The sequence below is a fragment of the Phyllostomus hastatus genome, unplaced genomic scaffold (assembly GCF_019186645.2).
Source record: "Phyllostomus hastatus isolate PE091 unplaced genomic scaffold, TTU_PhHast_1.1 phas_contig_86, whole genome shotgun sequence".
Classification (NCBI taxonomy): domain Eukaryota; kingdom Metazoa; phylum Chordata; class Mammalia; order Chiroptera; family Phyllostomidae; genus Phyllostomus; species Phyllostomus hastatus.
In genome coordinates this window covers 92,413,179-92,425,632 of record NW_025333977.1, presented here as the reverse complement: position 1 = coordinate 92,425,632, position 12,454 = coordinate 92,413,179, and the positions used below count along the sequence as shown (strand labels likewise).

The 12,454-nt window shown below is 43.6% G+C and overlaps 1 protein-coding gene across 7 annotated transcripts in view; it reads left to right on the top strand.

Moving 5' to 3' along the window:
- SLC12A8 (solute carrier family 12 member 8) overlaps positions 1-12,454 on the top strand; it is a 168,036-nt gene that overhangs the window by 143,931 nt on the left and 11,651 nt on the right. For 3 of the 7 annotated variants that reach the window (XM_045852049.1, XM_045852047.1, XM_045852048.1), the window contains 2 exons: positions 1,718-1,778; positions 5,046-5,500. In XM_045852049.1, the coding sequence (XP_045708005.1) occupies positions 1,718-1,778; positions 5,046-5,208 (224 nt within the window). In that variant the 3' untranslated portion in view covers positions 5,209-5,500. Of the gene's footprint in view, positions 1-1,717; positions 1,779-2,884; positions 2,933-5,045; positions 5,501-12,454 lie in introns of those variants that run through there. The other 4 variants (XM_045852052.1, XM_045852053.1, XM_045852050.1 and 1 more) reach the window with 2 other exon arrangements.

The following is a 12,454-nucleotide window of genomic DNA, read 5'->3' as shown; positions in this document are numbered from 1 at the left end:
CCTAGAAACGGAGGCACAGCATGCATGCCAAGTGGAGTCACATGAAGGAGGACCAGGGTTGGTCATGAGGGAGAGGAAGAGGGAAGAGCATGGCTCAGAGCTTTTATTAGGTTTTTATTGGGAAGGAATGGGTGAGCCAGGTAGGTAGCTGAGCAAGTTTAGGATTAGATAGTTTGAATAATTTCAGTTATCGGGCTGGTTTCTAGTTGTCCGGTATCTGGCCCTAGTGTGATTTAGGGCAGGGGTGCATTGACTCGGTGTGGGAGAATTTGACAAGGGAGATGGTTGGGGGTGTGGGCTCTGGTTTGGTTGGTTTGTATATTGAAGGTTTGCTCACAGTGGGGTTTGTTGCTGTCTCCAGGAATTAGCACCTCTAGGATCAACTGCCAGAGCGTCAGGAATATAGAAAGAAAGAAATTATAGTCAATACTCTGTTTACTGTATGTCAGTTATTTCTCAGTGATAAAGCTGTTAAAAATACATTGTTGGGAGAGGTGGTGGGATTGAGCAAAAAAGGATAAGAAAAAGAGAAAGAACTCACTGACACAGAAAAAAATAAAATAAATTCACGAGCAAACTGAAGAAAAAATTCTTCATAATTAGAATAATGTGGTGTATACTTTTGAAAGAAGTGCACTTTATACACTTAGTCACATATACATTAAGAACAATGCTTTGGAGGACTTCTGGTCAAGATGGCAGAGTAGAAGAGGGAATAGCAAATTCCAGAAAGAAGATGTGCCCAAAGGCCCTCAGGGGTGACCTATGATGAAAACCCAGGTCTCTCAGTTCTGGATCCTTCAAAAGCCCCCCTCCTCTGTGAAACCTCCCTGTGATGGTTAGCTTTTTGTGTCAACTTGGCTGGGCCATGAGGTGGCCAGATTAAAGATTATTTGTGGGTGTGTCTCTGTGGGTGTTTTCTTTTAATTTTTAAAAATTTATTGATTTTAGAGAGAGAGAGAAGGGTGAGAGGAAAGAGAGAGCGAGAAACATTGATTTGTTGTTCCATTTATTTATACATTCATTTATTTCTTTTCTTGTATGTATGTGCCCTGACCTGGATCAAACTATATATATAAAGTTATATATACATCTAATTTGTTATGTGAGATTTTTTAAAAACCCACACTGAAGGAGGGATGAGGTATTTTGTATTCAAGTTGATCAGCCCTATTCTAATCAGTGTGTCTGTGTCAACAACAATCTCGCTTCAAACTTCAGCTCTAACATTTCTACATGTTGAGCTATTTGATTCACTCACACCTGTGGAAAACTTTCTGCGTGCCAGTTCCTGTGGGTGTTGTTCTGTGAGTAAGACAAGATGAAAAAGGCATGCTTGCTATCCTCACAGGGCATATGGTCTAGCAGGGGATTATATAGGACATATTTAACACATAGCTTGAATCTAAGAAAAAAATATTATCAACATTTTTTAAATTCCTAGGACTGAAGTTAACAACTTGTCTACTTTTTCTCTGTTTCTTTCTTGGGATTTTGGAATTTAGAAATAAATTTTTGGAAACTACATATGGCTATGAAGTCCTTAGCAGGCTACTGTTAGGGAATATTTCAATGAATATAGCTTGGTTAGGCTTAAAAAGGAAAAAAATGTGTTAATTTTATGTGTGCGTCAGAGAATGTACATTCTATTAAAACTGGGGTTCTAGATGCATACCTAGAGCCTTCATCAATATTTATGTATATGTCTTCCCTGTAGGATCAGCCTCCAACTTCAGTTTTTTCAGATGGATGAGGTCTCTTCTGATCCCCTCCTGCAGGTCAGTGCTACTTGAGGGCCAGGACCAGAGCGGATGAGTGTCCCTTGGTCCTGGGAGGTGCTAAGCATGTGCCATTTCTTGCTTTGCTTGGGTGAATTGTAGTGTGGGAACCTGACAGTTGAGAACCTCGAGGAGATTCAGAGTTTGCTCCTCACTGCCCTCCACCACCCAGGCCTCAGGCTCAGCTCATCAGAAGTGTCCTCTGACTCATGTCCTCTTCCCTTCTTATGCTCAGGAATCATGAACAGAGGCTTTATTTAGAATCTGATTGCTGGATGATAAGTCAAGAAAGCTACTCCAAGTGAGTTCAGGCTAAGACACGCTAGCATCAATATGTCATCATACACAAGATTAGGGCCCAAAGGACTACTATTCTTCCATCTCAAGGCTGAGATGGTTGATACAACTGTGCTGGTGAAAGTGAAGATGCCAAGTACAGAAATAGGTAGATTAGAGATCCCAGAGGACTTCTGTGGGACCTCCATGTTCAAATACACAAGGAAACGGAAGCACAGACTTCCCTGAGAAACAGGAGAAGGCCTCATAGAGAAGGTGATTTCATGAGCACCCTAATCTCCTTCCTCCTTCTCCACCCTTCTGGAGACAGTGCTTCCCCACCTTTGGAGGCCTCGGGACCCTGGGAAATTACTTCCCTTCTCCCTCAATATCAGTGAAGAGCCAAAGCTGCAGGCTCGGAATATCCAGGCAGAACCCAACCAAGGGTTTATTTGGTTTCATTCTATGTTTTGTTTTTGAAACTCTAGATGTCTGGGTTGTACTTGCCAATATCTTCACCTTCCATGTCCAGACATTGCTAATGGATTATGAAACCCTTTCCCTTTGGTCCCAGAATCTTTTTTCCCCCATTTCTTATTGTGATACAACACATGTAACATAAAATGTATCATCTTACCATTTTTCAGTGTCCAGTTCAGTGGTATTAAGTACATGTATATTGTTGTGCAATCATCACCTCCGTGAATCTCCAGAACTCTTTGTCTTGCAAAAACAGAAGCACTTTATCTATTCAACAATAATGCCTTCTTCCTCCCTTCTAAGAATCCTTTTTAACACAAGTCATTATAAGCACTCTCAATTTGTTTCAGATTGCACAAGAAATGAAACCTTGGTGCTAGAGCCTGGGATGATGAAGAAATAGGAGCAGGGTCTATGGAAACCAACAGGGAAAATGCTGGGAGGGAGGGTGGTGTGCAGGTGGTGTGTCATCTGCTGGAAGCTGGGCTACATGCTCTGTGTGGGGCTATGGGAGGGTGGGGTCACCCCTCTGCTTCTCTTCCAGTCTGTGGCGCTAGGTCGGGTGACCCAGGTCACAACACTTGTACGCTGATCTCTTTTCCCGGTCACGTAGTCCCGAGGAAAAGTAGAGTGTAAATGGAAATAGCTTCTGTGTAGAGGATGCCTACAGATCTGGACATGGAGGTGATGACTGGTTAAGAGTGTTTGGCCCTATCTGATTTTCAGGAATATTTTTAGGCATTTGCAGTTTTAAAGCCTGCACATGGCCATTTGAGGCCACCACTCTTTATGCTGCCCTCTGAATTCCTAGAATTTCACCTCTGAGGTCACAGTAGTGCTGTCTAGAAAGAAAGAAGAATGTATTAGGAGGAGATTATTCTTAGAAAAGGACAATCCTTTGGTTAGGACAGAACCCAGCCCACACTATTCATAGCTCCGTGGGCCTATGCAGTGGGCGATGGAGGATTCAGCCAAGCCTCAACATCAAACTTGCTGGTGTCACCATGGCTACTGGATGTTTTGTGATAATTATTTAGGAGGGTAAAAGGACCAAATAATGGTGATTTATCTAAAATAGAAATTGCTAGTTGTGTGTTTTTATTTTGTAGTTTTGGGAGAATTTTTTTTAAATAACTATAGACCCAGATGCTCTTCAAACCAAAGAAAAATAATATAGCAGAGGTGTTTGGACAAAGGAGTTTGGCTACTTCCTTTCTTATGCCTGCAATTCCCAGAATTATATAATATTTAGCCTGACCTTGAGAAGGTGTTTTTTCACTGAAGTCCTCGCAACTGCCCAGATGAGAATTCTTAGACCATTTTAGATTAGAAAAGTGAAGTATATTATTTACCAGAACTCAGAAGAATGCTATTGTTTCACTTAAAAAAAAAGAGAAAACATTAATGAAAAAAATGCACTAGCAAAAACACCTACATGTTTATTGGTATGGCATTTTTACCACTTTCAACCTTACTTGTAGAAGATTCAGTCTTTGTAGAAGCCAATTCATTTCTCAGAAAACCTCAGCCTCCCTCATTCAGATCCGTTCCCATCAGTAGCTGCAAGGCCTTAGTCATGTGATCTGAATTTCTGTGGCAGCACTTTTTGCCAGTGAGTTGAAGCTTTCTGCTTAAGTTCTAAAGATTTAAACATTAGATTTCTACCTTTGAAAATGTTTTACAACTATCAAATATATTCCTCATTTATACAGCTGAACATTGCTACTCATAAGTAGATGATTCTTTTCGAGTAGAATCTCCAAGCGGCAGTTCCTGTCTGAGGCGTGACGAGGGCTGCACCGCAGGAGGTGGGGGAGGTTTTCCGAGGCCACTGGGCTGGTTCCAGGCACAGCGGTGACGGTGTCCGGCTGCTGTAGGTACCTGAGTGTCAGTCTGATCTTTTCTCGTTCCCTTCTTCCTCTGGCACTTTCCTCACGAATCCTTAACACTTTTCGTTACCAGTTTATTCCAACTCCAACTGTATGTGGACACTTCAGTGCAATCCATATTGGGACTTGTTCCTGACTCAGGCAAAACTGGTGTCAAAGCCTTTGTGGTTTACCTTGTAGCTGCTTGTTATGTCAGCCTTGGCTCTGGAGGTCATTCCTTATTCAGCTTCCTTTTCCATGAACCAAGGAGAAGGTTTCTGTTTCTACTTTTCTCAGTTTTTAGCCTCTCCATTCCACGATCTCATTTGACAAAAAAGCAAAGAAGTGCTGTAGAGCCCCAACATGACACTACTTGGATATTTATTTTGTACAGTTTTATATATTTCTGCTAAAGAAACGTAAATATTACTTCTTTCCTTATTTTATTTGATACTTATTTCTCATACTTTGTTCTTCAACTGTTGTGCATAAAGCTTTCAAAGTTATGTTTTTTAAATACAGGCTCAATAATAAGCACAATGATGTTTTTGCAAATAATTTTTCTATCCCAGAGAAGACTCATCTTTACTGTTTAGGTCTTGCTCTTTCCTTCTGACCATCCTCTGTGTCTCTCTCACCAAAGGAGCTTGCCATCCCCCCAAGAGCAGATAATTTTGGCGCCATCCCTGGCTCGGGTTGACATGGAGATGACCCAGCTCACCCAGGAGAACGCAGACTTCGCCACTCGGGATCGCTACCACCACTCCTCCCTAGTGAGTCGGGAACAGCTGATGCCTCAGTACTAAGCAGCCCAGGGACCCGCCTCTCTTGGACCTGACTAGTGCACAGCAGACTCAAGCCCCAGAGCCTCTGTGGAACTGGTTCTCCTCAGTAAGAAACGCAAAGACCTGTCCTCCCACTGCCATTTGGGATGGAAATCTGCATTCTGGTCTGGGGCACCACATCCAAATGGGCCAACCCCTGGAGCAGCAGTGGCTCTGAAACGCGCACATGGTCGGAAGAGCTCCATGTGGACACCAAGACTTCCAGGTGTGGAGAACCAGACCAGACTACTTGTTCCAAGGGCAACAATAAATGGTTATTTAAATTTTTATTTTATTATTTACTTTAAAAATTTTTTTAAATTATATTTTATTGATTATGCTATTACAGTTTTCCCAATTTCCCCCCTTTACCCCACCTCCACCCTGCATCCCCCAACCCTTCAGCATCCCCCACCCTTAGTTCATGTCCATGGGTTGCACATTTAAGTTCTTTGATTTCTGTGTTTCCTATACCATTTTTTACCTCTCCCTGTCTATTTATTGCCTACTAGTTATGCTTCTTCTTCCCTGTACCTTTTCTCCTCATTCCTCCTTTCCCCCTCCCCACTGAAATCCCTCCATGTGATGTCCATTTCTCTGATTCTGTTCCTGTTCTAGTTGTTTGCTTAGTTTTTGTTTTTGTTGTTTTTCTTTCTTTTATTTTTTTAGGTTCATTTGTTGATAGTTTTGAGTTTGTTGTTATTTTACTGTTCATATTTTTTACCTTTTTTTCTTAGATAAGTCCCTTTAACATTTCATATAATAATAACTTGGTGATGATGAACTCCTTTAACTTGACCTTATCTGATAAGCACTTTATCTTCCCTTCTAGTCTAAATTATAGCTTTGTTGGATAGAATCTTGGTTGTAGATTCTTGCTTTTCATCACTTTGAATATTTCTTTCCAGCCCCTTCTTGCTTGTAAGGTTTCTTTTGAAAAATCAGGTGACAGTCTGATGGGAACTCCTTTGTAGGTAACTCCTTTCTCTTGCTGTTTTTAAGATTCTTTCTTTATATTTAATCTTAGGTAACATAATGATGATGTTCCTTGGTGTGTTCCTCTTTGGGTCCAACTTCTTTGGAACTCTCTGAGCTTCCTGGACTTCCTGGAAGTCTATTTCCTTTGACAGATTGGGGAAGTTCTCCTTCATTATTTGTTTAATTAAGTTTTCAATTTCTTGCTGTTGTTCTTCTCTTTCTGGCACCCTTATAATTTGGATATTGGAATGTTTCAGGTTGTCCCAGAAGTTTGTAAGACTCTCTTCACTTTTTTGAATTCTTGCTTCTTCATTCTGTTCCGGTTGGATGTTTATTTCTTCCTTTTGTTCCAAATCATTGATTTAAGTCCTGGTTTCCTTCCTGTTACTGTTCGTTTCCTAAATATTTTGCTTTATTTCATTTTGGGTATCTTTCATTTGTTCTTTAATTTTTTGACCAAGCTCAATCAGTTTTGTGAGCATTTTGATTACCAGGGCTTTAAATTCTTCATCAAATAGGCTGGCTATCTCCTCATTGCTTAACTTTCTTTCTGAGGTTTTGCTCTATTCTTTCATTTTGGCCCTATTTCTTTGTTTGGGGCCCCTGTTAAGTTGTAAGGGGGTGGGGCCTTAGGTGTCCACCAGGGCAGGGCAACCCTCCTTACTGCTCTGCAGTGCTGCCTGTGGGGGAGGGGCTGGAGAGGGAACAGTGCATCTTGCCTGCTCAGCTCTAGCCCACTTTTCAATGAAGTCGAATTCTCTTGTGAGACTGGGAGTTTCTCTCACCAAGGCGACTGCCGTAGTCCAAGTCCACTGTCAGCTCTGAGTCTCAGTTTCCCCTTAAGCCAACCCCTCCTGTGCAGCCTGCCATCTCACTGCAGCCAGCATCACCTGCATGGTCCACTGCCTCACTACGGTTTCTTGCGTACTGGTCTGGTTGTTCTGCCTGACTGCTTCTTTAGTTCCGCCGTTGTCACAGTTCTATGCAGTTTGATTTTCTGGCACTTCTGGTTGCTTATTGATTTTAGATTGGTTGTTTCCTCATTTTGGTTGTGCGAGGAAGCCAAGGTTTTCTAACTATGCCTCCACCTTGGCTGGAACCTATTATTTACCTTTTGAAGAAGTAATACACCCACATAGTTTCAAACTCCAAAGTATAATCATGTATATGCACACACACCTATAAGTGAAGAGCCTCCTTCCCATCCTAGTGTCCTCATCTGCTCAGTTCCCATTCCCCACCCCAAAGGTAACCACCCTGTTTTTATATATGCTTCCAGCCTTTCCTTTTTTATTTTTTCCTAAATTTTTATTTATTGATTTGAGAGAGAGAGATCAATTTTTGTTGTTCCACTTATTTATGCATTCATTGGTTGACTCTTGTATGTGCCCTGCTGGGGATGGAACCCCCAACCTTGGCATATCAGAATGATGTTTTTTTTTTTAAAGATTTTATTTATTTATTTTTAGAGAGGGAAGGGAGGGAGATAGAGAGAGAAACATCAATGTGTGGTTGCTGGGGGTCATGGCCTGCAACCCAGGCATGTACCCTGACTGGGAATCGAACCTGCGACACTTTGGTTTGCAGCCCGAGCTCAATCCACTGAGCTACACCAGCCAGGGCTAGGATGATGCTTTAACCAACTGAGCTACCCAGCCAGGGCCAGTGTTTCTTGATGAGTACACAAGCAAATAGGAATGTGGATTCTTATTAGTCCTCTTCTATACACAAAAGGCGGCATATTGTACATGTGTCCTGCACCTTGCATTTCCCTTTAACAATCTATCTTGGAGACATTTCTGTATCATTACATATACAGTTTTCTTATTATTTTTCATTGTATATATGTATGATTTATTTCATCAGTTCCACAATGATGGCATTTGGACTATTTCCAATCTTTTGCTGCTATTATAATCAGTTCTGCAGTAAGTAATCTTGTACATATGTACAAATGTAAATAATTTCTGCAAGATAAATTCCCAAAAGTAGAATTGCAAGATCAAAGGGTACATGCCTTTGTAAGCTATTTTTGTTTATTAAGGGTCTTTTCAATTAAAAAGGTAAATTAACATGAATTACCTAATGGTGATTCATGTTCTCAAAAGCACTTATGGTCCCCAGTTCTCCCAATACCTTTGCAGCTGTTTTTGGTATGAATGCATGAGGGGTGGAGACTGTTTTGGCTCCTCTCTGAGCTCAGATTTATCACAAGCATCCAGTCCTGGGGGCCACGGTGGAGGTTTCCTCAGGTAGGTTGAGCACTGGGCCAGAGTCAGTGGTTTTACTGCTGAGCCACAGAGGGAAGTACTATTGGGTCAACTATGACCTCTTTCTTCTGTAGCAGAGTCCTGTGATGTTGGTGGGCTCAGAATCACCTGGGAGGCTTGTTAAAAGTACAGATTTCTACACCTCAGCCATAGTTTGGGTTTTTTGTTTTTGTTTTTGTTTTTATAATTCAGTAAGTTTGAGGGAGAGTCCTGGACTTTACATTTTAATGAGTGCCTCAGGTGATTCAATGCAGGTAATCCTCAGGCCCCATTTTGAGAAACACTTCCCTGTTGGATGGACCTGGGAAGGTGGGGTGGTGGGGGTGGGCTGTGATGAGAGGCTAGTTAGATCTTGACATTCTCTCTCAGAAAATGAAATCTAGTTCATGATTACTGTTTACAGTGAGATCTAGTCCGTGGTCACCATTGATGCCCTATTTTGGTTAAATGCCAGACTTCCAAATGTCATTAGAAACAAATTAAAGAAAGCAAACCCTGAGTTAACAATAGGCATTGGGAAGTAGAAAGTAGAAAGATGGACTGTATTCATGAAGGGCTTACCTTGAAGGTGATCTCTAAGGACCCTTGAAGAAGAAGCTGCACTAGTTTCCTGTGGCTGCTGTAACAAATTACTCAAACCGAGCAGCTTAAAAACAATAGGAATTTATTTGCCCACTGTTCTGGAGGCCAAGTGTGAGAAATCAGTATCACTGAGCTGAAATCAGGGTGTTAGGAGGGCTGTGCTCCCTGCAGAGGCTCCAGGGGAGAATTCGATCCTTGCCTGGTCCAGCTTCTGATGGTCGCTGGCATTCTTTGGCTTGTGGCCACATCACTCCCATCTTCAAGGCCAACATCTTCAAACTCTCTCTTTGCTTTGTGGTCACATCACCTCCCCCTCTGTGTGTGTGAAGTTGGCCTCTGCCTCAGATTTACAAGGTTACAAGTGATTGCATTTAGGGTCTGCCCAGATAATCAGAATAATCTCATCTCAAAAGCTTTGACTTAATCAAACCTGCAGAGGCTTTACCAAATGTGGAAACACTCATAGATTCCAAGAATTGGGATGTGAATATATTTTGGGAACACTATTTTTCAGACTCCTTCAGCCTTTACTGAATCTACTTTTTGCTTTTTTTGCATTTTGCAAACAAGCTAAAAAAGTAACCCCTCTGAAAAAGATGGTGCTGAGTTTGAAAACCATGCATGGCAGAGACTCAAGTATCCAGGATGGGAACTTTCTTAAAGTGATTGTTTTTATGGAAAGGAGAAAGAGAAGGATGAGGTATGATAAAAAAAATTCCAGCCTCTGCTTGATGTTGAGGATGCCTAAATGAGTAGCTCAGTGTCTATCATGAGAGTCAGATGCTAAACATGCTGAGCCTCTAATTAGGCCCAAAAATCTTGTATTTAACCCAAACTATATTATATAAGTAGCAGTAGTAATCAGTAAAGCAATAATCAGGTCTTAGCCTGAGCACCCTGGAAAGTGGAAGTTCACGCGCATCAGGGAAGAGGAGTGAAGCAGGGAAGGGTGCATGTCACCGAGGTGGTGACTCCTCAGCATCTCAATGGACCCTTCTGAGAGCCCATGAGAACACCTGTGTCACAAGACCCCTTTCAGAGGAAGGAAAATGTGAGAATTTACCAAGGGGTTCTGGTTTCCCAGAACAGATGTTAGCCCTGCAGGGTGTCAACCCCCCACACTTGTGATCTGTACTGGTGCGAGTACCTACTGAGTTTGACAGTAAGCAGCTACCCTATGGGCATGAGACACTTCTGGGTTTATGTGCATGCATGGGCTGGAGCCCAGCAGAAATGGTTGCTGCAGTGGTGGGTGAGATGGAACAAATGGCCTTAGCCCCAGAGACATGGGGCAGAGAGGGTCTGAGGGGCATGCGAGAGGCTTTGTATATAACCTGTGTGTGAAAATAGGTCAGTAGTAAGTACAGGTTGTCAGAAAGATAAGACATGGGTATCACTGGGTCATTCACATGGAATTTATTCATCTAACGGATGCTGGAAAGTAGCATCACAAAAGTATCAGGATAAATGGCAGTGAGATTTGCAACATTTTCTAAAACAGAGATAGGTTCCTGGTCTCAACATCTCACCAAGGAGTTCACAGTTGTACGTGAGAATGTCTGAACGAGTGAGGGTCCTGTCAGAACTTCTGGCACCACGAAGGCCGCCCTTCAGGCCATGCTGTCTATCGACTTATCTATCCAATGGTTCACCCATCTATTCATTTATGCACTATCCACTCACCCATTGATCCATCTATCCACCCATTGATCTACCAATCCACCCATCCATGGCTACAGTAACTGTACACGTGCCTGAGACCTCACCTGAGCCAGGTATATCTCATCAATCTCAGAGCTCTACAGAGTAAAACTATGACCATAGGCCATTCAGGCAGAAGTGAATTCCTCAGCCACCACTCTCAAACCTTCAAGGCGAGTACAGCCCAATTCAAGCGCATCCTTGAACTCGGGGCTTGGGACCAGAACAGAGGTCGTTGTCTCAGATGTCTCTGGGAGTCATGCTGACAGGTCCTCTGACGCACACAATGGGGTGCGTCCTGCACAAACAAGTACATGTCAGTGTGAAGGTCTGGGTTCAGGACTCCATCGCCCCTCCTCTCCTCCAAGTCTCTGACCATGGGAACTTATTATGTACTAATACCCGGACAAGGATGTGAGGGAGAGCACAGCTGAAGCCAGAGGGTTGAAGCAAGGCCTATAGTTTCTAACTTTCTTTCTCTTGGATCTAAGAATACTTTTCTCCCAAAGACCCTTGGATGAGGAGGTAGAATCAAGAGAGAGAATGACCAGCTGACCTCACCACCAGTAGCAGAAGGTAGAGATCGTGAGGTGACCACACACTACCTTTCAAATCTGGGTCCTGCCCACTAGTGAAATGTGGCCCTAGCTCTGACCAATCAGATTGGCCTCCTCCTGCCTTGTACGGGAGCAAACACATGATGGCAGGGTGGGGGTGGGGACAGAACTGTTCCCTCTGCCTCTGCTGTGGGGGAGGGGTGGGGTTTGGGTCATAATTCCATCCTCTGTGGGTGTGGGCAGGGGAGGAAAATGAGGAGAACTGAAGGGACCCAGGAGCAGTGAGAGCAGTGGCAGAGGCAGACGCAGGGGCTGTGGGGGGTCAGAGGTGCCCTGAGCCACTCTGACAGCAGGCATGGCGGGCTCTCTGAAGGAGGAGGTATCTGCAGAGAGGAAGGCCAGGGCATTCCCACCAGAGGGGACAGCATGGTCAAAGGCATGTGGGACCGATGGGTAATTCAGGGTTCCAGGGGCACAGGGGTGAGGCAGTGTGAGGCAAGGGGGGTACCGGAAAGGCAGGCAAGGGCCAGGTCCCAAAGGTGCTTGTGCCCCACACCGTGTACAATGAGAATGAGAAGGGGAGGCTGAGGCATGAGAACAAAAGTCCATCCTTCATGTTGTATAGTGCTTTATCAGAAGACCTTTATGAGAACTAAGCATGATCCAGACTCAGGAGCAATCCAGCTTTAGATCCACTCCTTTCCTTTCCTGACGTACATGTTGCTCTTTCTGCTCAGCTACACTGGAGAGCGGGCAGAGAGCCCCAGTGGGCTTCCACTCCGGAGGTCAGAGCAAATAAGAGGAGGGCCTGACGGACACTCCCAGAGCTCTGCAGGCACAGGGACCGTCACCTACGGTTCATGGAGCCTCCATGTATGCTGAGTACCAACTATACTAGTCAGTAGTCTGTGGCTGTGGGTTGCCAGGGTGGCGAGGCAGTGTGGAGACAAGAACAGAGCAATAGAACGCACTGCCTTACTTTCCGGTTGCTGCTGTAACAAATCACCACTCATTTAGTGGCTTTCAACAACACAAGCATATTCTCTGACAGTTCTAGAGGTCAGAGGTCCAAAATAGGTCTCACCAGGCTAAAATCAAGGCTGGGTTCCTTCTGAGGGGGGTCTCGGGAAGAATCCATTT